Below are 25158 nucleotides of genomic sequence, written 5' to 3' on the forward strand. Positions count from 1 at the left end.
GACGTAAATTCATAATGCATTTGTCATACCACTCTGCCATCCTCAAATGAGCTTGTCGACTTTTAAATGAACTTTGAAGCTTTTGAGGCATTTTCAAGAGGGAATTATAGGACTTTAAACAAAACACAGCTTTGCAATTATGCGCAGTTTTTGAATGAAAAGAAGATAACGGCAATTGATTTTCTTCGGCTTGTTCGGCAAGTTGTAATTGGTGTGGTACTTGTACTTGTATGGTAGTCTTTGATGCTGTATTGACCCATGAATAATGATAAGAAAAGAGTCCTGCAAATGTACGAATTGAGATTATCGAGTACCAGTTTGTAGTTCAACAAAGAGTGCCAAGTTGATGCCAAGTATAACATATTATTCTTACTGGTTATGATTTATAATAAACTGAATTTGAATGACCCTGAAATACATAAGACGGGATAAAAATACATATTAAAAGCGCAGCGTATAAGAGAAACGAAGCTCTCATTTTTATGGGAATTCATTATATATCTGTAAAAGTATACAAAAGAAAACATTCTATATTCTATTGACTATATATCTATAACATATCTTCGTTCAAGATCGTCCTTGATATCATATTTAATTGTATATCATTTTATTGCGCTTTGTTTTGCACAGTGATAAAAAGATTAGGAATTTGAATAAACGTTAAAAATAGAAATCGGTTGTGACCGAGTTACCATTTTTAGAACAATACGTCAATAATTAAATTTCAATCGATTCCTCTCTTCCCGTACCATTATTTCTGATTTTAACCTATCATCGTTTAGTATTATCCTTACACTATAGCGTTACATTTCACTATACCGTTCATTCTTAGAGTTTTAGAGACCACATCCTTCAACATCGATACTTCAAATCTTCGATTCAATTTAAAGAATTGTTAATATCCTCATTTATACGATCATAGTAAATTAAGAAGAAGAATCAAATCCATAAATCGAGAATAGAATTGAAATTAGAATATAACACCTTTGAAGTAAAATCCTTAAAAAAAAAGACTCTTTGGTGTGTGGATATTTCTTGGCATTTCTAAATTTGATTATTAGTATTCGAATTTAGAATTAAAACAATGGGTAGAAAGAAGATTGAAATTCGTCCTTTAACTGTAAGTTATTGCTTGGCATTTCATATTTTATCTAATCTATATCTCACACAATAATCTCTGCGATATTTCCGAACAAATCTAATTGCTCATATTAATTTCGGTTTTTTCCTGTAGGATGAACGTAATCGAAATGTCACTTTTCTTAAAGTAAGTTTATATCTTCCTCACTTTTCATTTTACTATTCGAGAGCTGCATGATCTGATGTACTGTTGATTCCTACTTTAGCGTAAAGCTGGTTTGATGAAGAAAGCATGGGAATTATCAGTATTATGCGGTGCAGACGTGAATATACTTATTTTTAACGTTGCTGGTAAAGCCTATGAGTTTTCGAGTAAAGAATTAGATGAGGAGATTGATAGATATATGGATGTGAGTGATATTCGATTACTGGAAACAAAGTTCGCAGTTCAGATGTGCTGATCATCGAACAATTTAGTATGAGGGAATGATAGAGAGACGTCGTGCACCTGAATTTGCAGCTATGGCTCTAGCAGGTGAAGATGAAGAAGACGAGGATGACGAAGAACCTTCGAATAGAAGAGCATCAACTTCTAAAGCAGGTACAAATTCAGCCAATGCAGTGAATGCTAATGGAGCTGCACCGAGAAGCTTGAAAGGAAAAGAAAGTTTCAAAGCTCGTACGCCTAGACATGGTTCAGGTGATAAAGGCAAACATTCAAAAAGCAAAAGTAAAACTCGAAGAAGAAAAGAAAGAAGTGAAAGTGAGAAAAGAAGCTTTATAGATTCGATTTTATCAGATAGTGAAAGTTCTGATCCTTCAGATGAGACTGATTCAAGAAGGAGAAGGAAAGAAAAAGAACGTAGAGAAAGGAGAAAAGAAGAAGAAAGGTATCATCATCATGTGAGTCGCCGTATATAAACATTTTTGATGTTTGAATACTGAACATCTTCCCCTTACAGGACAAGAATTCGGAAGCGCTTCAATACGCTATGAATATGCATTCCTCACATTCACATGGTCAACCTCATCAAGATCCTAGATATGCTCAACATCTGCATGCAGGTAGAGAAAGATATTACGAAGTGGATGGTTCAGGACGACATCCAAATTCCTTACCTTTAGATATACCTCAATTACCCAAACTACCTTCTGATGGTGCACCTTATAGAGCATCAATGACATCTGGTTTAGGTAATAATCCCCAAACACAAGTTTATTATGGTACATCTTCTACACCTTTACCTTCAAATCAATATATTTCCAATTCAAATGTAGGACAATATTCTGTTCCACCACCAAACTTATCTTCAGAATCACCTTTTCCACCTCAATCATACGTTTCATCATCATCAGGTATAAATCAACAAAATAATTATGGTAATATACAATGGAATGAACAATTAATTGCTAAATATGCTGAATTTCAATTACAACAAAATCATCAACGTCAACAAAGATTATTATTAGAAAGACAAAGACATCAATTACAACAAATGGGAGTTCCTGTTGATGAACGTTCTTTATTAGATGAAATATTTGGTGGTGGTGGTGGTGGAAGTAATGGTAATCAAAATAATCAAACACCAGGAAATTCTAATGAATCATATCATAATAATTCTTCAACTGTTACAAGTTCTTCAATGATTTTACCTTTAGAATTAGATGAAGTACAAAGTTCATCAAATAATTCAATAAATCAACAAAGTACTACAACAGGACAACAAAATGATTTCATTTGGCCAATTGGACCTGGACCTGGACCTGGACATGGACATGGATCTAATTCAACAACAACAACACCTAATCCAATTGAAGATTCACAAGGACAAGTACAAGGACAAGAACAATTTACAGGAATTGGATTATCAAGACAACAAAATACAAGATCTGCTTTACCTAATGAAGGTATTGCATGGGGTGTACAAGATGGATATAATATTGATAGAGAAGAAATTAATTTACCTTCTCCAATTTCAAATGGATCTGGAATTGTAAGTGGATATGAAATTTCAAAAAGAAAATTAAGAAGAGAAGATAGTGATTTATCATTAAAAAGAGTTAGGATGTAAAAGTCGGTCTATTAAGAATATTTTTAAATACAGAGAAATATGTACAATATTCTTGGCTTTTAATTTTTCGGGTCAATCTTATTTATGCAATATGCGTTTTCTTTAGGTGGTTGTATTGACTGTAATGATTTATTTTGTACTTTATGCGGATAATATGCTATTACTTCAAGTTTGATGCTCATTCATGTTCGATTTGTATTGAATTCATTCGATATAATACTTACGTATCTACGTCATACAACAAATGACTATGAAACCAAAGGTATTGATTATAGAAAGCCAAGTATGCAAATACGCATAAACATGAAACACAGTACGGAGTTATGGAAGGAGCGGAGAACAGGCTACGTTGTGAATGGCAGTTCACTATTTTGGGTTTGTGTTGTCTTTCCGAGCTGATAGATGGATGGTTCGAAGGTGAATGAATGGTAAATTGTATCACTAATTTCAAAGTAATATCAAGGACTCATAAGGAAGATAACGTCGTCCTCTGAATCCGTGTCATCATCGTATTCATATCCCTCTTCTTGTGACATTTTGGCAGTATTGCCTTTTTTGACGAACTAAGAAGAATCGTAAACACCTCTGCACAGGCTTGATTGCATTGCAATGGGATTAAGAAAGATGACTTACTGTATCATCCATGAATTCAGGATCATCATCAGAACTCTCATAGTCAAATATGGAACTCTTACTTCTTGCTGAGGATGAAGGAGTAGAAATTGATGTTGAGGAATATGATTCGGTCGATTCAGATGCATTACTCTTTTCTCTTCTTCTATTGATTGATATACCAATTTTAGACTTCTTAGTTTGTTCTTCTTCATCATCATTATCAAGTTTTGTTCTAGTGAAAAGTTCACCTAAATCTCTAATTTTCTTTGGAGTTATAATTTGTCTTGGTAATGGGGAAGAACTTTTAGATGAGGTAGAAGAAGAGTCTAAAATTGATAGAGGAATACCATTGAAATGAGTGAGAGATCTTTTTCTTTTACCTTCAAGATTTCTGGAAGCTACTATATCTGTCAAACCTTTAACCTATAGAAAGAACGATGAGTGTCAGTCAGATTGGGTGGCGAAAAGAGATATGGAATGAGATCAGATAAAATCCGACTTACAGGCTCGACTGCGTTCACTTCTTGCTCCTTGTTGAGTCCTTCGTAAGTGTCGTAAACCCGCTCAGGGGTAGATGTACCTTTGATATATCTGTCAGATTGATTGTGATCAAGGCAGTTTGTATTTGGTTCTGTTGGTAAAAGGGGGAGAAGTTCCTTCTGTCTGGCAGATGGGGAGCCCGATAAGGATGATGGAGAGGAGAATGAGCATCGTATTGGTGAACATGACATAACGAAAAGGTAATCAAGCGATGATGAGGAGTAAAGAGTATTGCTGTGTTGTGTATATTGTTAAAAACAGTTTGTATTGAGACTAAAGTGTAAAAACCGTTACTTTCACGATCAGCAGGACTAATTTATGAATATCGTGTGATAAAGGTATTAGGTATCTCGAACCGAAGATTTTGGTATGGATGTAAGGATATAAATGGTATAGAGTAGATGGATCAGATCAATATGAAATGAAGTTTGAAATAAGGATAAGATGAGGAAATGAAATGTTAAAAGGTGTGTGGCCTTTCACGCATCAATCATTGATCAAATAAATTAGTGTATCAGTGTATACTAGTATGTATTTTATCCCTGCACAGCTTGATTAAGTTTTGTAATATCTTTTACTCGGCATCCGGCAGAAATTTATCATACAGACCAAGATCCTGACATTGAGGCAGCTGACTGGACTTGTCAGATTGGAGAAAGGCATAGAGTTGTTCATTTGTTGACATCGACTTTCAGTCTATGATTGGCATACCCAGGTCCGTGCGTTTTCGGGGTAATTACCGCGTGTCCGATGCAAGATATACTCTCTCGCCGAGACACAGATATAGCATGAGTCGTGGTTCAGTAACGCGATCCCAGTACTACTTGGGCGATCATGGATCTCAAATTTCCCAAACTGACGATGATCAAGAACAAAACCAATTTCTTTTAAAAGCATCAAAAATGATAATCTTTAGATCTTCGCTCGTTGATTTAATCTTTTGACCCTGAATTCGTGTTATTCCATTGGAAAGAATCTTTTTCATAAAAACAAATCACGTGATTCGCTCATCCAACTTTTCCGGATATCAATTCTAACAATGCATAATACTCGTAGTGTTTGATCTGTATCACTTAACTTTCCATTTCTCAATAGATACCAAAAGTTCATAAAGTGACGATAGGCTTTTCGAAAGTGTTTTACTACAAATCTGATAACACAATAAACCAGTAGAATATAAAATCAAAATGGCTAAATCAATTCGAGCTAAAAATAAGATGGCTTCAAGAGCTAGAAAGAGATTAGTAACTCATTACGCTGTTACCGATGCTGCTCGAACACAAAGATTATCTGATAAATTATTAGGCAAAGATAAGAAAACTGGTGAGATGGATGTTGAAGGTGATGCAGAGGGTGATGAGATCAAAGAAGGCGATGAAGAGATGAAAGGTTAGTACCATTAATTTATCTTCTAATTTCGTCTTGCCAGGACATTCCCTCCCGTTTTGCCTTCCTTCACATTGGAGTCTTGGCAAAGTAGGAATGAATATATCTACTAGTGAGAAGAAGAGCCTTGCCAAATTCAGAGTATCTGAAAAACTTCTTAATCCCTCTTCTTGTTCTTTTCATTTAACAGGACTACACCTGTCTCCTCCCGTACAATCCCTCGTTAACCATGTTCCGACCTCCATTCTCACCTGCTTGGCTCAGAAGCTAACTTGGTCTACCTTGATTTCTCAGAAGAACCAAAGAAAGTCTCAACATCAGGTAGAAGAGGATCAAGACGTGAAGAATGGCGATTATCGAAAGGAATGTCAGCTAAACCTAAAAGAAGAGGAATGGGTTGTAAACCAACTAGAAGACGTTAAATACGATTCACTTCTCTTTCAGAACACCTTAGCCTATTTACCTCATCACACTCTGCCTTCTTTTCTGAATATATGTATGGCCTTTAGATGATCACATGGTATTCAATCGATTCATACCTGTCCGATATACTTGGTTTTCTGCTATTTGAACGCTTTGTTGTAATATATGATTATCATGCATGTAATGGTTCCTTTTCATTCTCTTCATCTCAAGTATATTATAGACTTGTCGTTCTGCCGCTCAGTGTAAACTTGAAATGGATCATGAGAGCGCGATGGACTAAGTAGGATTGCAGGATCGTAGGACAACAAGATACTCAACTGAATCAGCCCGCTGCCTTTTATGTAGAGAACATTGATCATGCATCTCAACCTCAACCTCAGGTCAAAGTTAACAGATGGATGCATTTTATGAACAGATGACAAAGAAGATGAATCTTGTTATAGTGGCATCTACCATAAAATATAGTGAAAAGTTTGTTTCCTTTCTCGGAAACCGCATTTGGGGAACGTATTAGATTTTATTCAGGGTGAATTAAGCGTTATCATGGCGCGCCCAGGCGTTTCTTCTGGTAAATCTGTTGTTTTTTGGTACTGCGCTGCTCCTACGATGGAACGAGATTTGAGCATAGCAAAGAGAGCTTAGCATGCTCAGTAGGACAATCTTCCAATGCCAAGACCTATCGCTCAAATCCTTCTTGTTATATGATTGCCATTTTTTAAGCAGGTTTTGGAGCTTATTCGGTTTGATTAATAGTTACTGTACTAGCTGTTCCTTTGTTTCTCCTGAATCACGCGTGAACACGTCTCTCATATCTTACAAAAAGAAGAAAAAGTACTTTTCCCATAGATACCTTGTCTGTAAAATCAAACATTGACATCTGTTGATCAGATCAAAATTCTCTTTCTATTATCATATCATCAAATTATCGTGCATGACCGCACGATTAGCAGAAGACGAAGACACTCTTTCATCATCCTCTAATTCAAGTAGTTCAATCATCGCCACCCCTTCTTCTGATTCTTTAATAAATAATCTTGATTCAAATCTTCGTAAACGACATTCTGTAAAAGGTGAAAATCTCGACTCTAAACTTTTGAATAGACAAAGAAATTTAGACAAAACGCCAGCTTCACCTAAAATCAATATAGCGCCTAGGATGTTTTCCTCGCGCAAATATAGCCCTTTACCCACTTCTTCAAATGGATCAAATAGGAAAAGAGCAGGAAGCGGGATAACTTCATGGAAAAGATATGCTTTGATTGGTACCGCCGTATTGGTACTTTTAGCACTTGGTTACACCCAATTTGGTGGTAGGGCTAACAAGGAGATTCTATGGGATGAAGAGAGTGAGTAGGCACAAATGGGATACACTGTAATTATTCAGTCTTGAGCTGACGATATGACACCTTCCCCGGCTATCTTTACTTTCATTGCTCTTCAATACTTTGCTCTCATTCTCCCTTGGTTATTACCGCTTTTTCCTCGTGATCATCAGCAGACACCTACACACCCGCACTCGACGATGACATCGTATCGGGCGACGGTGTAGATTACTCTTCACCACCCTTCAGACCCCTTGACTCAGATGTTGCCAAACCCGCATCAAACCATCAACAAGGGGATGATGATGAGGAAGAACCAACTTTCCATGCTTTACCCATTGGACACACAAACAAACCTCCTGCAGATGATGAAGTAGATGAAGATATCGAAGAAGCGAATGATAAACCATCTTCTTCACCTCATGACCCTACCACCACAGAAGCTCAAGATGCTTCACACGCTTCAGAAGATTTCACGGAGGTGACTGACTCATCTGAGGAAAGCACTGGTTTCCCAGCTTCATTTGAAGATGATCCAAATCCACAAGGTACAACAGCTTGTACCTCCCCTCATTCAGATGAAAAACCTATCGTTCAATACGCCTTAACGATTGATGCAGGTTCAACAGGATCAAGAATTCATGTGTACAAATTTAACAATTGTGGACCTTCACCTCAATTAGAATATGAAACTTTCAAAATGCTCAATCCTGGATTATCAGCCTATGCTCGTGATCCTACAGCAGCAGCCGCTTCATTAGACCCATTACTCAAAGAAGCTTATAGAGTGGTTCCGAAAGAATTATGGAAATGTACTCCTGTAGAAGTAAAAGCAACTGCTGGATTAAGATTATTAGGACAACAAGAATCAGTTGCGATCTTAGATGAAGTTCGAAATAGATTAGAAACAAATTGGGACTTTGTTGTTAATGGAGAGAAATCTGTTGAAATTATGGATGGTAAAGATGAAGGAGTTTACGCATGGATTACAGCGAATTACTTGCTAGGTAAAATAGGAGAAGGTGTTGCATCAGATGTAGATACATTAGCAGTAATGGATCTTGGAGGAGCTTCAACTCAAATTGTTTTTGAACCTAAATTCCCAGTAGACTCAACACAAAAATTAGTAGAAGGTGAACATAAATACCAATTAAATTTCGGAGGAAAAGATTTTACCCTTTATCAACATTCTTATCTCGGTTATGGACTTATGAGAGCTAGAAGATCTGTACATAATTTAATCGCTTTTACTTGGTCATTCGGTCAAGGTCAAGTACATTGGGATGAGATGGATGAAGGAATTCAAATTCCTAATCCTTGTCTTACCAAAGGTTCTAGTAGACGAGTCGAATTGGATCCACCTGGAAGACAAGCTGTTAACGTTACCATGCATGGAGCCAATGGTGGATTCGAAGCTTGTAATAGAGTAGTTGAATTGGTAATGGCTAAAGATGCGTGAGTATTGGAAATTGATCTTAAAAATCAAATAATCAACGTACTAATTAGATCTTTTACTCTAATAGTATATGCGAAGTGAAACCATGTTCATTTAATGGTGTTTATCAACCTTCTTTACTTGATACTTTCCCTAGAGGTCAATTATTAGCACTTTCATACTTTACAGATAGAATTAAACCATTATTCCCCGATACATCTTTATTATCAATTTCAGATTTAACTAATTTAGCTAAAGATGTTTGTGCAGGACCAGAAGTTTGGAATAAAAGATTTGGAAATAATCCAATTGCTTTAGAAGAATTAGAAGATAGACCTGAATATTGTTTAGATTTAACTTTTATGAATGCTTTATTAGGTTTAGGATATGAACTTTCTCAAGAAAGAGAATTAATGGTTGAAAAGAAATTAAAAGGTGTTGAACTTGGTTGGGCATTAGGTGCTGGTTTAGCATTAGTTGAAAATGCTAAATTAACTTGTACTGCTTAATCAAATCTATTCAATTTGAATTTGACAATTAATCAAATCATCGTAGATTGGGATTTACGGGGTAATTGAGAATTGTGTATAGTTGATCACAATATAGATAAATCTCTTTTTTCAAATGAGAAAAAAATAGTAAAACAATCATCGTGCTTCATGATAAACTTAATAGATATTTACTTGGGTATTTGTAGGTAGATATTTTTGATTAATGTGTATATCTGAATTACATTAGAGTATATTCTTTATGCATCAATACATTATTATAATGGTGTACTCGTACATATCAAATGAAACCATGAAGTTTGCAACTAATTTCAATGTCTAAGAGATTGACCCGCTAAAAAAATACTCTAATCTGCTTTCTTCAAATCATCAAGTAAATCTTGTAATCTTTGCCAATCTTTTTCATTTTCGAAACTATTTGATAAAAAAACATTAATGGAATTAACAAAAAAGTTTATCAGAAAAAAGGTTTTAACAAAATAATGATAAAGAGTAATTTTTTTTTTGACGTAACTTACGATTCTCTTGTTCTACCCATAAAAGTTCTAACAATACCTTTAGCTTGAAATTTCCAATCATTAATTTTAATTTTTTCACCATTTAAATTTAATTGATTTTCATTTTCAGATTGAATTTTAGCTTTTGGTCCAAGTTGATATAAAGTTGCAATTAAAATTTCAATTTCATTTAAAGCTTCTAACCAAATTTCTAAATCTCTTTCAACTTTTTCATTAAAAACAATTGAACATCTATAAGATTTTAAATAATCATTTAAAGATTCAATCCAATTTTCTTTCCATCTTTCTAATCTTGCATGTGATTTCCAAATTCTAGATTGATTTGAAATTTTTGGTAAAATTGTTTCATTAAATAATCTTTCAACTAAAGGTAATAATCCGAATCCTTCATTACTTGTTTTAGGTATAATTTTACCTTGTTTTATTAAAGAATAATCATCTCTTGTAACTGAATCAACTAATTTATCTAAAACATCAAAATCAATTGATGATTCTAATAAATTTGGTGTATTTGATAATTCTTCTACAATTCTTGTCATTGCTCTTGCTGCTTCTGATAATTCACCAACATCAATTGAAACTATCATATAATTTTGCCACATTCTCCAATTTCCATAAGCAAATCTTAATCCTTGACGTAATGCTCTCCAAGCTAAATGTTTATTTTCAAACGTAGCTGATTTAACATCCTATTCCAATGAAGAAAAGAGTTAGCAAAAAGTCTAATTTTAGTGCAGAGATCCAAACTCACCTCGCTGTCCTTTTTATTTTCTTCGCCTAGTCTCAGGTAAACCGCAGCCAAATTATTCCATCCCTCAGCATCATCTTCTTCTACTCCAACTTGTCTTCTATATGCATCTTTCGCTTCATTCCATCTTTCAAGTCTAGAATAACATACACCTAATGTAAACCAAACTCTAGCATAAAGTGGATTAATTTCAAGAGCAGATTTAAAACATTCAATGGCTTTTTCATAATCTTGTCCACCTACATATAAAGCACCAAGTGATCTCATTGATCTTGAAGAAGTTTTATTTGAAATTTCCCATGCCTTTTCATACATTTCAATAGCTAATTTCTTTGCTCCAACAGGATCTTTTACTGATTCTTCTGAACTTAAAGATAAATCACCTAATAAACAATAAAGTTTAGATTTTCTACCTTCTGTCAATTTATTTCTTCTATTTTCACTTAAATTTTCTTTTGCTAACGTAGTTAAAGTATCTGATTCAATTTTTTTTCCTTCAATCAAATCTTTAACTAACTTAATAGCTTCTTCTTCTCTATCTAAACGTTGAAGACAACTAACTGAATCTTCCCACATTTCTAATCTATCAAATATTTCCAAAGCAGATCTAGTAACTCCAATAGATAAGAATCTCTTAGCTAATTCACGTTCCATATCCCATTTGGAAGGTAATGGTAATTGATGGAAATATTTCAAACGTTCTTTAGGTGAACTATCTGATGTTGGCATTTGTTCAATTAATGCTTGTAATTGTAATGTTGATCTTTCTACTGTTCTCGAACGGGTTGATTCTAATCGTGAACGTAAGAGTAGACCTGTCGTATGTATTGACCAATTTCTAGGATGTGCAATTACTCTCGACAGGAAAGGCATCATTTGATTAGCTGTTAATCCGCTTGAGGGAGAATTGTTGTGTTGAGATAAACATAACGATAATAATAATGCTTGATCAAGAGGATGTAATGGAGGTTGATTTGATGGATCCAAATGCGATAATTTTGAAGTGCTATTATTCGAAGAGGATGAAGAACTGACTTTGGTGAATTCTGTTTCTTCCAATAAAGTATCATCATTTAGAGCTATACTTTCAGGCAAGTTTGATGATGTTGATATTTCCGCTTTTACTTGATCGTCGTTTTGTTCTGTATGATTGATTTCTACTTCACCTTCACGTGTCCTCGATTCTGCAAGTAACACAAGTTGACTCAAAAGAGCGATTTGGTATTTTGTTCTTTTACCTAATGCTCCAGTTAATTCAAATTCTAGCTCACTAGTTCGAGCGGCAGCTAAGAAAGATTGATTGGCAAGTTTATCTTGACCCAATGCATGATGATATAACCCTATTTCTAATTCGATCTTAGCTTTTAGATCTTGATCCTCAATCACTATTGGATCTTCAAGAAGAGATTGAATTGAATCAAGGGACTCGGAAGGGAGAGGAACCGCTTCGTCTAGCAATGAGAGGTGAACGAGATGTAATCTGAGTAACCATGTTGGTAAGGTTTTCAATGAGTTCGGTAAAGAAAGGAATAAACGTCGAGAAAGTAAAAGCAAAGCTGGCTGAGATGCAAGATGATATGCAGGTTCACCTTGAAGTGTGAGAAGTGGTAAAGCAGCGGCGTTAATCTCGTCATCATTAGCAGTTGTTGAGGGTAAGATATCGAGAGGGGTGAAAGAGAGATTTGGTCCCGTCCAATTGGCTTGAACGAATGAGTGTAGCAAAGCTACAGCTACTATCAGACGTAACAAAGGTGATTCTTCTGACTTGCTTGGAGCTGATGATGAGATAATGAGACCTTCCAACAAATCTGCATCTGATAGTATTGTCCTGGCTTCGTTGGACGTTAAAATAGCCTTGAAATCAGCTTCTACTAGCTGACTCGCCAGCTCCTGTGTCCTTGAAGGTCCAGCTTGACTTGAAGGCGCTTCACCTTGAAATACAGACCATTCTAGAGAGGTCATTTTTGATGAATTCTAGGTGTGTTGTGTCTTGTTGAGGCTATATGCTTAGTAAAAGATAATATTTAACCAGGTGGACCTAACTTTTACAACTCGTTCTCAACTTTTGTCAATATAACTTACAAAGATCACGTAAGCAACATCGAGGGAGATTGATTCAATGTCCGGTTTGCCCAGTTGACGCGGCGATGGCCGAACAAGTTACTTTGCTGGATCCGATCAGTTTGTAACTGGTAGTACGATGACGCAGTTGTCCAGAGCTTACTTGAAAAGCAAACATCAAGTTAAACCTCATTAACTATCCTTCCTGCTTGCCATTCAAACTTAATAATAATTCAGTAAGGCTAAACCAACAGGGGGATTAGAGCAAGATGTCATTCCGAATCTCGTTCTTACCATCTATACTTCATTCTCGACCTTCACCAACATTCTCTTCAAATATCCGAACAATTCGATCATTTCATCAACAATCATTTCGACAACATCCTAAATTTCAACAAAATCAATCAAAAGTAATAACTTATGCTAAATCTCAACCTAGATCAAATTCAAATCGATTGTCACCTTTAACAATAGGTATAGGAGCTACAATAGCTTTTACATCTTTAAATTCATTACCTAATAGACAAGTTAAATGTGAATCAATCTTTTCATCTCCTTCAATTACTTCAAATAATAATGGACCTTTACCAAATGATCCTCCACCTGGTAGTATTTTAAGTGTATATGAACTTTCATTTGGTACAATTTGTGGTATTTGTTCTGGAGTATTTATCAAAAAAGGTGCAAAAGCTATAGCATTTTTACTTGGTGGTGTATTTGTTTTACTTCAAGTTAGTTTATTTATTTATCTTGAATTGATAAATTGGAAAATTAAGCTAAATTTTCTCAAATATTTGAAAAATTAGTATATGTCTAGTAAATCTTATATTCACGTTGATTGGTCTAAACTTGGTTCCAAGTATGATACTGCTTTTGGAAGTAAAACTTCTACCGGATATAAAGGTCCAACGGTTGGAGGTGTATATAATAGAATTGTCGATTTCTTAACCTCAAACTTCCAACGTGAGCCAAATTTGTACTTAAACATACTGATCGATCTTTATGCTAATAACATAACCACGTATTACAGAACGAGCATCCTTCATTGCTGGTTTGGTTTTAGGTCTCAGGCTCGGATAAATGCCTCAGTAGGTCAGGATTATTCATATTTACAACATAATATCTATCAACATCAATGAGGTGGGGAAAATGCATTATTGCGTGTTTGACTATGGGTCGATTTGAAAACTTTTGGAAACTCGTTCAATGGAAATTGTGCTGAAGAGCGTCACAATGAGAATGTACCTACCTTTCTAAACTTTCAACGAGAGAATTCGTCCAGATCAGGACACCGTCTGAGGACTTTCCAAAGATCTCAACAATTTCTCAACCTCCTCCATTTTTTCTGAGATGCTATTATTGCTTTCCTTGATCTGATTAACCAGCTCTCTAATTCTTTTTACCTTCATGCTACCCGTTTGTTTGATCAATTCGCCATTCGAAGGATTTGGACCAGTTAATCCATGAGTAGGCCAGGAGGAGTCAGATTTATTGAATGTCGCTGACGGAGAGGTAGATCCATCCTTCGATGCTTTGAATGATTCATATAGAGTCCTTTTGGGACAGGGCAATTTTTCTTCGAAAGATGAATGTGAAACGGATTTTTCGGTTTCCGCAATCTGCTTAAACGCTGTAGTGCTATTGAAAGATGGACAAGGTGTTTCACTTCTTTCTCTATTCGAACCGATAGACACTCTTGCTTCGCTAATAAATCGATCAAGTGAATTCGGCGTTCTGATGATCTCGTTAGCTGCGGATGATGAAGGTGTGATTGGAAAAGTCGACTTTAAGGTGGAACATGAATCTGATTGCGCAAGTGATTCGGGCGAATATGGTTGATGAGCTCTTGGTAAACCAGAAGATAATTTAGCGAAAGGTGATACCGTGGACGTGGTATTTTGTAGCTGGGGAGAGGAAGGTGATTCATAGGCTGTGGTCTGAGCTACTAAGACCTCGTCTTCATCTTCATCATCATCTACATTTTCATTAAGAAACCCATGCTCTGACTTGTCTAGTTCGGTATCGGAATCCGATAAAGCTGACGTGAGATTACGACTTGTATCGATGAGCGGCATTTCGCTGACATTTGGGTCGCTTTCCCCTCCAAGTGTTGATTCGCACATTGGGCCATCGACGTTGCCACCAGATCGGGCTACATAAGGCTGGACTGGGATAGAAGAAGGAAAAGACGAGGCCAACGGTGAAACGAGAGCGGGAGGAGGTGAAGGTGAAGGCGAGGGCGAGGGGGAGGGGGAGGGAGAGGGCGGAGCAACAGCCCATCTTGGACCTTTTCTGATTGTGACCGGAGCGGATACGGGGGTAGGTGGTGTCTGGATTTGAGGTGCTTGTATTTGTACATCGTCTTCGGAGGTTGTATCAGGTGATAAAGAAGGGGAACGAATATCAATGATTACAGGACGAGAGGTATGTTGAGATTGTAAAGATCTTGTTATACCACTAGAATGGAAATATCTCGTCAGCTCAGGTATATTGGATGTACAGTTATAAGTCGAATTACGAATGATTCCTTGCTTTACTTCGACGATGTCGGGATGTTCGACTTCGTCTATTAGTCGCATTAGAAGAGCTTCGCGAACGGAATGATATTCTGCGCTGGACTTTGCCATTGACTGTATTACAAGTGGGAAGATTCATGTCAGCTCAACCAAAAAGGATCTCTGTACCTTGTGAATAATTTGCTTACTATGATCTAGGACGTGCTTTTCTAATCTTGAAAATCTATCGAAAAGCCTTGTACAGCCTGCGAATCTGCAAGTATACCTACCCGACATCTTGTGCAGCTGAGTTAGGTTATATATCAGGTTAAATCAAAAATATCAGAGTTATATTAGAACATGAAAATGGATGTGAAAGCACATGTGTCAGTATCATTTGCGATCAGTTGAGATGGTCAGGGCGTTATTTGAACATTTGAACACCCAAAGGATAGTTTCTTCGACGTTGATACTGCTTAGCGCAAATGAGGTCGATACCTATCATAAGTGTTAAGTTGAAGTTTCATACCGCCCTGGTCCATGCATTCCTTGAATGTATTGATTGCAAATATCTGTATATACAACCGACGCAGTCAGAATATACGATATATATAACTTATATATATACACGCTGACTTTATCTTATCAGACTTGAAGCTAGATACCCATCCACGTGGCTATAATTACATGTTGACAATTTATTATGATTTATCCCAAAATGCTAACGAGTGGAGGTTTGAACTATTCTTTCAAGGTTTTGGTTTTGATTTTGGAAATTACTGTTCAGTGCAAGCATTTACATCAATTTGTACGGATAAACAACTGCATATAACTACCGTTTAGCTGCGATCTTATAGGTAATTGCTATGGCGCCTAAGAATGCTACAGCGAGTAGCTCGAGGGTAGCTACCAATTTAAAAACGATAAATGGTAAAGCTGGTCCCTCTACGATATTGAAAAATAAAAACAAGAAAAGAGCGGTTCAAGAAGTATCTGAAGATGAAGATGATGATTTCGCTTCAGTAGGTAGTGGTATAGACATGAGTGATGATGAAGAAGTAGAAGAAGGAGAGGAAAATGAAGATGAAGAAGCGTTTCCAGAATTTGATAGTGAAATTGAAGATGAAGTTGATCAAGCAGATGAAGGTGATTCGGAATCTGAAGAATTAGATGACGAAGAGGAAAGTGGAAGTGAATCAGGATATAATTCATCAGATATAGAAGCTATGTATGACGAAGAGGAGGATAATGAAAATGAAGATGAAGAATATTCACCATTAACTTCACCTTCTTCTTCTCATAAAGAACTTAGTACAGATGAAAAATTATCAAAATTAATAGCTAAAAATTCAATAAAACCTGATGAATCATTAGGAACTGATGCTAAAATATCAAAAGCAAAAGAAGGTGTAGGTAAACTTGTACCTTCAAAATTTGTTGAAGGAGGATATAAAAGAGAATATGAAGATTATGAAGCTGGATATGGAAGTGAAAGTTCAACAGAAGATAATCCTAATACTGTTGGAAATATACCTATGGAATGGTATGATGATTTACCTCATATAGGTTATGATGTTAATGGAAGAAAAATCTTCAGACCTGCACAAGGTGATGAATTAGATAAATTCTTAAGTAACACTGAAGATCCAGCTGCATGGACTTCAGCGGAAGATAGATTATTACAACAATCCGTTCAATTAAGTGACAAAGAATTAGATATCATACGAAGATTAGAAAGAGCTGAGAATCCAGACGCTGATTACGACCCGTATCAACCAACGATTGAATGGTTCACTGGCGAAGGAAATGAAAGAGTTATGCCTCTTAGTGCGGCTCCTGAACCTAAGAGACGTTTCGTACCTTCCAAATGGGAACACAAGAAGGTGAGTATCTGAGCACTTGTAATCTTTCGATACGGAATATCTTACTGAATTGGGGCCGAATTTTATAGATAATGAAAATCGTCAAAGCCATTAGAGAGGGTCGAATCATTCCTAATAAACCATCGGCGACCAAACCAACAGTTTATCAAATATGGTCAGATTCTGATCAAGCTAATTTGGAACATGCAATGTACATGCCTGCTCCTCAACTTCCCCCACCTAAAACTATCGAATCATATAATCCACCTGAAGAATATTTATTAAATGAAGAAGAACAAAAAGAATGGGAAGAAGCAGAAAAAGAAGATAGAAAAATTGATTTCTTACCTTCAAAATATGATTCATTAAGATTAGTACCAGGATATAAAAATTTAGTTCAAGAAAAATTTGAAAGATGTTTAGATCTATATTTAGCACCTCGTACAAGAAAAGTTAAATTAAACATTGATCCTGAAAGTTTAATACCAAAATTACCTTCACCAAAAGAATTAAAACCTTTCCCATTAGCTACAAGTGTTTTATATAGACATCCTGAAAATTCAAGAGTACGTTCAGTTGATACTTCACCTGATGGAACTTTTGTTGCAACTGGATCTGAAGATGGAATTGTAAGAGTATGGGATTTAGGAAATGGTAGAGAAATTTGGAAATGGAATTTACAATCTGGTGCAATTCAACATATTGCTTGGTCACCTTATAAAGATGAAAGTTTATTAATTGCACTTGTTGCTGGAAAAATTGCTGTTCTTTCACCTTTAGCTCTTGTTGCTCCTTCTATAGCTGCTAATACTTTAAATCATGTTAATACTGCATTTGCATCAAGTGCTGCAACTACTAAAATGGGATCTGGAAAAGAAATTAAAGGAACTGAATTAATTAAATGGGTTAGACCAAATGAAAAAGAAAGAGAAAGAGGTGTATTAGTTTTCATTGAAGTTCCAGGTACACCTAAACAAATTTCTTGGCATAGAAAAGGTGATTATTTCGCTACTGTAGCAAGTGATGGTGAGTTTTAGTTATAGTTTTGATTTCCGGGTAATTGAATAAAAAGCTAAATTTGTTTCTTTTTATGATTTATTTTATGTTTTGACGCAAAAGCTTCAAATAAGTCGGTATTGATTCATCAATTATCAAAACATGCTACTCAATCACCTTTTAAAAAATTACCAGGACAAGTTCAAAAAGTTCTATTTCATCCTTTAAAACCACATTTCTTTGTTGCAACTCAACGTTATATAAGACAATATGATTTAAGTTCACAAACTTTAATTAAAACTTTACAATCTGGTGTAAAATGGATTAGTTCTTTAGATTTACATAATAAAGGTGATAATTTAATTATTGGATCTTATGATAAAAAATTAGCTTGGTTTGATTTAGATTTATCAAATAAACCTTATAAAACTTTGAGGTGGGTTGGAATCTCTTTCTTTGATATATTGAAAAGATAATTTGCTAATTTTTTTCATTTTAAAAAAACCTTTTTTATAGATATCATACAAAAGCTTTAAGATCAGTAGTTTATCATCCTAGTTTACCACTTTTCGCATCTGCTTCAGATGATGGTACAATACATATTTTCCACTGTACAATTTATCAAGATTTAATGCAAAATCCTTTAATTGTACCTTTAAAAATTCTTAGAGGTCATAAAGTAACTGATGGAATTGGAGTATTAGATTTAAGTTGGGTAAATGGAAAACCTTGGTTAGTAAGTAGTGGTTCAGATGGTGAAGTTAGATTATGGTGTTCTTAATTATTATTATTTTTGTCATCTTTTACTGTACCTTATTTAAATCATGCATTTTACATTTTCTACCTTCCTTGATATTTCATATCATACATAAAATGCATATTGATTTACTTTAAAAAAATCACACAAAAATCGTACAAATAATACATTATAAACAATTTTATAAATCTTTTTTAGCTTCTAATATTTCTTCTTTTGTTACTTTTTGATAATCATCACTAAAACTACTTGATTCACTTTTTTCTTCTTCTTCTTTTTCTTTTCTAAATTTACCAAGTATATCTAAAGGATTATTAATAATTTCTTCATTTAACCAATCACCAATTATACCCCAATAAGGAGGTTGTAAGCAAGTATCATTATGTCCTCCTTCTAATTCTTTCCATTTTACCTGTCCTCCATTTTCAGCTCTTAAATGACGAAGAGCAATCATTTGAGGAGGTTTGACCAATTCATCATTTTTTCCTGCTATCATCAATATTGGTGTTGTTGATGGTATCAATGGCATCGTATGATGTGCATCCCAATGTTCAGTCAGAAGAATCGGTAAGAAGAATTTAGGAAGTTGTGGGAGGACTAAGGGGATCAGTGAAGTGAGAGATAAAAATGTGTTTTCGAGGATTATTCCGGATACCTAGCAATATGAGATGAACATATAATCGTCTTCTTGCCGATATTTCCAAAACTTACCAATTCTCGATAACGGCTACCTGCGTAAAGACACGATGCTCCGCCCAATGATTGACCATAGAGCTAAATCGAACAGAACAGGTCAGCTGCGTTGCTTACGCTTCAGAGGAGCCAGCCAGCTAACTCACAACTAATCTGGTCTCACCTAAAATAGGATGGGATTTTATGTACTCCATTGCGGTCTATTAACCAGCCTCGTTAGTGTAAATTTTAGGGTCCATGCCTGCCTATGTTCAGAACTTACCTCGAGGTCTATTCGTATACCTGTTTTTAGATGATGTCAGCTGAAAAAGTCCGGATGCATTTAAACCTGACTCACCATGTTCCGATGGTCTACCTTCTGACAATCCATACCTGTCAACGTCATCAGCTTTCAGGCTTTGTAGATTACAGTGGACCTAACAGCTGATATCATTTGAACATAAACATACCCTCGATAGGACAGCATGAACACATTGCATCCATGATCAACGTTAAATTTTCTTGCTAATGGTACTCTGTGACCCATATTACCTAAAAAAAGATCAGATCAGTCTATGAGCTTGTGTGGATCCTCGTGAACACTTAGCTCACCGGCATTTGCATGGAAAATAACCACCGTAGGTCGACTTTTAGCATACTATCCGCAAAGTAAATCAGCTTAAATAATGATCAGACTCCTTGAAGGAGTTAGAGAAAGCTTGATAATAGACAAATGATACTAACCTCAATAGATTTCTCATCTCCTATCTCCTCTAACCACTTTTCCATCTCCTTTGCACCAAGTTCTTCTCGTTGCTTATGCGTCAAATGCCGCAGCTGTTCTGTTTGAACTGGATTTTGTCTAGCAGGTATAAGATAGGCTTTAATCTTTACTTTATCTCTAGTAGTCAAAGTCACATCCTCATATGGCATACCAATTTCAATAGGTCTTGGTACATCTAACATCCGCAAAGAAAATTATCAGCTTCGCATTCATGACAGATCGAAGCTTAAGTTGTATGATGGAAAAATCAGAACACTTACTCTTCCTTGAACCCTCTGGTACGTAAGCTGGATATATCAAATGTCTTTGGAAAAACCATAAACCACCTGCAGCAAGTGAAGTAACTGCTACTGATGTACCGAAGAGGTACTATCAAATCAGAATTGTATCAGTTAAAGATGAGACGAAAAAGACAGATCTGCTTACTTTAGCTACGGTTAAAGCCGTAGAAGTGGTTATCATTTCTTTTGGAGGTCAAAAAGATGAAATCAAAGCGACAGGCAAAAGGATAGTGTAAGGAAAGAGATGACCTTGTAAGTCTCGTGTCTGCAGCTGAACTGTTGAGTTTCGATCTACAGTGAGGGTATAAGAACAGCTTTCGAAAGTCAAGAGGGAATTCAACCCACAAAGGATAATTTTGAGTTGATGACGATAGATTCATCTTCTGAAACGTGGATATATACGTAATAAGCTTGGAGACTCCACAGCGGTATAAGATAACGCGTCACTTAGAATGATAATGCACACAGCTAGTAACCGCAAGGAGCCAAGAATGAAAGGGGGTGGTGATACTATAATGCGAGTAGAAGTACCTTTCAAGCTGGATATCATATAACATAGCCGCTACCAGTCACATTTGCTATCTGAGTACTCTGTCACTTGTTACCATACCCAACTATAAAAATGGCGCCACCTCCGGTCACTATCTACGTGAGCTCGTGAACGATTTCTCTTGTCAATTGCTGAAATCTGATGTTGTCGGATGAACGTAGGTAACGAGTCTGACTTCTGCTCCCAAAGTGAGAAAGCATATAGATCTCCTCAGAAGGTACGTCCCGTTTAGTCCACTTCGATTATGGCTTTACTTGGCTGATTGCGGGTTTCTTTCAGATCGCTGAACGGTCTTGAGATTCCATACGAGGTGGGTTATTCAGCTACTAAAAGAACCGTGTAATGTATTCAGCTGAAGGATTATACCTACTGATGATAGGAGTATGATTTAGTAATGGATGAAGAAGCTAAGAAAAAGTGGCAAAGATCTAAACCACCTGGAGTTGTTGTTGGTTTACCAGGTTACTTAGTAGGAGGTGAATGGGTTGGAGTGAGTATTTTCATCCGTCCACTTTCAGATTTTCTTTTGAGATTCTTCAATTAGGCTGATGAATTTTATCTGTTGTTAGACAATGGAAGAATTTGAAGATGCAGTTGAAACTCAAACTTTAGAAACTTTTTTAAAACAAGATATAGATTTATCAAATTATAATACTAATACTAATACTAATTCTTCTTTATCTATAAATAATAAAGATGATAATAAAGATGGAAATGATAATGGTAAAAAACAAAAATCAATCCAAGAAGTTGAATTAGAAAATTTAATGAGAGAAATGACAAATGAAGATTTAGATAAATTAATAAATGATTTAAATGTAAATTCTGAAAATTCTGAAAAAGAAAAAGAACAAATTGGTAAAATTGGATTATTAAATGAAAAAAATAAATTACCTATAAGTGATATAAAAGAAAATGATCAAATTATTTTAAATGATTTAAAAAAAGAATTAAATTTAGATAAAAATGAAGATGATTTTTTGAAAAAAATTGAAAATAATAATAATAATAATGAATTAAATTCATCATTCACATCGTCAATTGATCACGATAATTCAAAGAATGAAATTGATAAAGAAATTGAGAGTAATAAAAAAGATAATGTTGAAATTAATAAAGGTCAAGGTACAAATGATTTGGAATTTATTCCAGAATCGAATATATTAAAAGAATTAAAAGATGAATTAAAATTAGATAAAAATGAAGATAAAGATATTAATGAAATTAAAGGTAAAGAAAAAGTAGATTAATCAACTTTTATATTGATTCAGTCTGAAAAAGGTATTTTGTATGATTACTGTATATGAATAGAATGGGTTTTTAAATAGTCGATAGTCGAAAGTCCAACATTGATTGATATCTGATCAATGGTAGATTTGTTGGTTCTCAAAGTCGTTGCATAGGTAAGAAGAATGAATCAAGCAATACATCTAAATATACACTCATACATGTGTGATCTATGTACAAATCTACCTCGATTCTCAATTATATTCTACTGAATACCCAATACATCATAACATCCTCAATCTCATCCCATCATCTTCAACTCTCTCATTATCTTCATCGCCAACTCCTAATGCTCTTTGAGCTTCACGTTCTTCTTCCCAATCAATACCTTCTCCGCTCTGTACTACTCTAAGATAATATTTCCTAGCTTGTTGACTCAAACCTTCAGGCAAAGCTAATTCAATTCTTCTGATTCTTTCCTCTTCTGAAATCTCATCGCCTTGGCCATCACCTTCATTCTCTCGAGCTTGTGTTCCCGTAGTGTTGGATTCAGCTTGAGCTTGATTTTGTCTTTCACCAATAACGACTCTCATACGTCTTTCTCTTCTTCTTATTGCTCTTGCTCTCAAGCTTTCCCACTCTGGTACGAGGGTAAGAAACCATAGTAGAATCGGTAAGAGGAATTGAGTAATCAATCTAGATGGTCTAGATCTCGCCGGTGGTGGTAGAGTATTATCTCCATTAAGATTATGAGGAGAGAGCCTTAGTTGAGCTGAATCTTCTGAAAGGTGAATTCTGGGAATCAGTGATTGAAGGGGAACTCGTCTTCTAGGTAATTCCATGGGTCTGTTTTGAGCTTGAGCCTGAGTAGGAATGTGATTAGTATTCAGAGGTTGACCTTGATTCGGCACTTCTCCGCCTATGCCTGGACCTTCAGGTTGGGCTTGAGCTTGAGTTGCAAGAGGAGCATTTTGTCTTTGTCTATTCCTAATATCTCTAGTAACTCTTCCAATCTCATTGAGCGCATCGATCATATACCATCCCAAGGCTAAACCACCTATAACCCAAAATCGATTATCATTCCACTTCATACCTCGAGTCAACATCCAGATCATAGCTGTTATCTTGACTGCCGACCAAAACAAATGGGGAAGAGTTGCAAATGGGATGAAAGGGATGCGTAAATGAAAAGTACGTCTGTAGACTACTCGTCCATTTCGATCCCGTACTTGATCTGCACCAAGTGTCGTATTTGTAGTGTTAGTGGGTGTGGGCGTGGGTGTGGGTGAGGGAGGTGGAATGAGTGATTGCTGATATATCGGTTCAAGCAATGGTAAGAGTGAAGTGATTCTCAAATAGATGAGCAGGTGACTGAGCTGCCTCGCTGTGAGTCGCGAAATGGCAGGGAGTTGGAGGGTGTATGTGTTACGCCTGTGATGCCGATATGCGATGTAAACGAGATGGATCACCTCTTCTGGATCTGGATGACTCACTCGATCTCGACCTGTACATTTTCGGTTTCCTCACTCATATTTCGTCCTGTGGCATTTGACCATAGCGACTTGACCTCCCTGATTATATCCTCTTTATTACAGCTTTCCCACACTTTCCTCAGGTCGGAATCGTCATCACCCATAAATGCTCCTGTCCAGCTTTCCCAACCTTCCTCTCTACTTTTACGATCTTCCGCAAAGACCCTGACTACAGACATGATCGCTTCTTTTGCACTATCCTGCGACATTGAAGGTTTAGGCACCATTTGATCCCATTTCAGCGGTGGCATGCCCAACAAGCTGAATAGATGATGGCGAGAGGTAAAGAGAAGATAATGTATTGTGTCCCCAAGCGCAAGTGAATTGCTTGTAGATGTCAAAGGTAGCGTTGGATTTGGGCTGCTTAAGAAGGGGGTCGAAGGTATCGTCGTGTTTTGTGGAGGTAAGGGGAATTCTTGTAAATTCTGATGTATCATACCTGATGTAGGTAGGGGAGTCACGGGTACACGTCGAGCCACTAGATGCAGGACATATACTTGTTCTGGATCAGCCTGATGAGGAGGAATAGTATGCTTGAATCAGCCTCTTTCTTCGGGACATATTGGTTTGACATCGCCGCAGCAATACTTGAACTTACTTTGCCGATAATTTCTCGTAGAGTCTCATGATCTCTGACGATCCTACCATGATAGACTATCCTCATACCTTCTTTCTCCCATGTACCAGCGCCATCAAGTTGACCACTAATCAGATCCTCCTTGATGGATAAAACCGTCTTGGTTAAAGGTAATGGCCAACCTTCCTTTCTTCTTGATCTGGTCCCTCCTAAATCTCCAAAAGGGGTTTGGATACTGATTCTGACCGAGCCTTCCACAAAGCTCGTATTCGATTGTCCATCGTCGGCATTTTCAGGATGACTATAAGGGTTTCGGCGGCGGAATGACGATTCCAACGGATCGTTAGGAGCAGGATGTCTGAATGTGCTGCTCAGACTTGGAGAAGTCGATCCACCGGGTAAAGGTGATGTTTCGCCATCTGTATGATGATGAGGATGCTCGGTCGACATCTCGTCGGTCATAAGCTTCGGAAGTTAGTCATGCGATCTCTAATTGGCTTTATATGTGCAGTATGGCGACTTGGAGAGGTAGAGAGGTAGATATGGATGATATGACAAGACTGAGAATATACATAATTGACGTGGAACATGCACAAATCATTTGCTTATTCAAGTCGACAACATCGGGATGCACAAGCCGTCGGACATCGCCACTAGTTACAGATACAGATATGGCTAATTGCTGCATATGGTAATTTTACCTCAAAATAATT

General features: G+C 36.2%; 11 protein-coding genes across 11 annotated transcripts; 6 read left to right on the forward strand and 5 right to left on the reverse strand.

The window, feature by feature from the left end:
- Nucleotides 1-1084: 1084 nt before the first annotated feature.
- On the forward strand, nucleotides 1085-3152 carry I206_103155 (uncharacterized protein; the record flags this gene model as incomplete). Its single annotated transcript, XM_019153607.1, has 5 exons — nucleotides 1085-1120; nucleotides 1235-1267; nucleotides 1347-1490; nucleotides 1558-1983; nucleotides 2043-3152. The coding sequence occupies 5 exons, from the start codon at nucleotides 1085-1087 to the stop codon at nucleotides 3150-3152; spliced, it is 1749 nt and encodes a 582-aa protein (XP_019013768.1).
- Nucleotides 3153-3610: 458 nt separating this feature from the next.
- On the reverse strand, nucleotides 3611-4498 carry I206_103156 (uncharacterized protein; the record flags this gene model as incomplete). Its single annotated transcript, XM_019153606.1, has 3 exons — nucleotides 3611-3715; nucleotides 3786-4190; nucleotides 4271-4498. 3 exons carry the CDS (start codon nucleotides 4496-4498, stop codon nucleotides 3611-3613), a joined length of 738 nt encoding a protein of 245 aa, XP_019013767.1.
- A 996-nt stretch (nucleotides 4499-5494) lies between these two features.
- Nucleotides 5495-6115, forward strand: I206_103157 (uncharacterized protein; the record flags this gene model as incomplete). Its single annotated transcript, XM_019153605.1, has 2 exons — nucleotides 5495-5696; nucleotides 5988-6115. The coding sequence occupies 2 exons, from the start codon at nucleotides 5495-5497 to the stop codon at nucleotides 6113-6115; spliced, it is 330 nt and encodes a 109-aa protein (XP_019013766.1).
- A 935-nt stretch (nucleotides 6116-7050) lies between these two features.
- Nucleotides 7051-9385, forward strand: I206_103158 (uncharacterized protein; the record flags this gene model as incomplete). Its single annotated transcript, XM_019153604.1, has 3 exons — nucleotides 7051-7465; nucleotides 7618-8896; nucleotides 8965-9385. 3 exons carry the CDS (start codon nucleotides 7051-7053, stop codon nucleotides 9383-9385), a joined length of 2115 nt encoding a protein of 704 aa, XP_019013765.1.
- A 347-nt stretch (nucleotides 9386-9732) lies between these two features.
- I206_103159 (uncharacterized protein) lies at nucleotides 9733-12613 on the reverse strand (the record flags this gene model as incomplete). Its single annotated transcript, XM_019153603.1, has 3 exons — nucleotides 9733-9799; nucleotides 9904-10592; nucleotides 10655-12613. 3 exons carry the CDS (start codon nucleotides 12611-12613, stop codon nucleotides 9733-9735), a joined length of 2715 nt encoding a protein of 904 aa, XP_019013764.1.
- A 368-nt stretch (nucleotides 12614-12981) lies between these two features.
- I206_103160 (uncharacterized protein) lies at nucleotides 12982-13792 on the forward strand (the record flags this gene model as incomplete). Its single annotated transcript, XM_019153602.1, has 3 exons — nucleotides 12982-13443; nucleotides 13519-13675; nucleotides 13743-13792. The coding sequence occupies 3 exons, from the start codon at nucleotides 12982-12984 to the stop codon at nucleotides 13790-13792; spliced, it is 669 nt and encodes a 222-aa protein (XP_019013763.1).
- A 203-nt stretch (nucleotides 13793-13995) lies between these two features.
- I206_103161 (uncharacterized protein) lies at nucleotides 13996-15504 on the reverse strand (the record flags this gene model as incomplete). The annotated part of the gene is made up of 2 exons (XM_019153601.1): nucleotides 13996-15278; nucleotides 15417-15504. 2 exons carry the CDS (start codon nucleotides 15502-15504, stop codon nucleotides 13996-13998), a joined length of 1371 nt encoding a protein of 456 aa, XP_019013762.1.
- A 569-nt stretch (nucleotides 15505-16073) lies between these two features.
- I206_103162 (ribosome biogenesis protein ERB1) lies at nucleotides 16074-18846 on the forward strand (the record flags this gene model as incomplete). The annotated part of the gene is made up of 4 exons (XM_019153600.1): nucleotides 16074-17090; nucleotides 17159-18095; nucleotides 18189-18501; nucleotides 18582-18846. 4 exons carry the CDS (start codon nucleotides 16074-16076, stop codon nucleotides 18844-18846), a joined length of 2532 nt encoding a protein of 843 aa, XP_019013761.1.
- Nucleotides 18847-19003: 157 nt separating this feature from the next.
- On the reverse strand, nucleotides 19004-20740 carry I206_103163 (uncharacterized protein; the record flags this gene model as incomplete). Its single annotated transcript, XM_019153599.1, has 10 exons — nucleotides 19004-19477; nucleotides 19534-19596; nucleotides 19662-19715; nucleotides 19778-19797; nucleotides 19853-19887; nucleotides 19965-20046; nucleotides 20107-20152; nucleotides 20239-20453; nucleotides 20539-20647; nucleotides 20705-20740. The coding sequence occupies 10 exons, from the start codon at nucleotides 20738-20740 to the stop codon at nucleotides 19004-19006; spliced, it is 1134 nt and encodes a 377-aa protein (XP_019013760.1).
- A 441-nt stretch (nucleotides 20741-21181) lies between these two features.
- I206_103164 (uncharacterized protein) lies at nucleotides 21182-22359 on the forward strand (the record flags this gene model as incomplete). The annotated part of the gene is made up of 5 exons (XM_019153598.2): nucleotides 21182-21208; nucleotides 21271-21326; nucleotides 21389-21419; nucleotides 21489-21599; nucleotides 21679-22359. 5 exons carry the CDS (start codon nucleotides 21182-21184, stop codon nucleotides 22357-22359), a joined length of 906 nt encoding a protein of 301 aa, XP_019013759.2.
- Nucleotides 22360-22620: 261 nt separating this feature from the next.
- On the reverse strand, nucleotides 22621-24895 carry I206_103165 (uncharacterized protein; the record flags this gene model as incomplete). Its single annotated transcript, XM_019153597.1, has 3 exons — nucleotides 22621-23767; nucleotides 23830-24380; nucleotides 24467-24895. 3 exons carry the CDS (start codon nucleotides 24893-24895, stop codon nucleotides 22621-22623), a joined length of 2127 nt encoding a protein of 708 aa, XP_019013758.1.
- Between the last annotated feature and the right edge of the window lie 263 nt (nucleotides 24896-25158).

This window comes from Kwoniella pini, chromosome 4 (assembly GCF_000512605.2).
Source record: "Kwoniella pini CBS 10737 chromosome 4, complete sequence".
In the NCBI taxonomy this organism is placed as follows: domain Eukaryota; kingdom Fungi; phylum Basidiomycota; class Tremellomycetes; order Tremellales; family Cryptococcaceae; genus Kwoniella; species Kwoniella pini.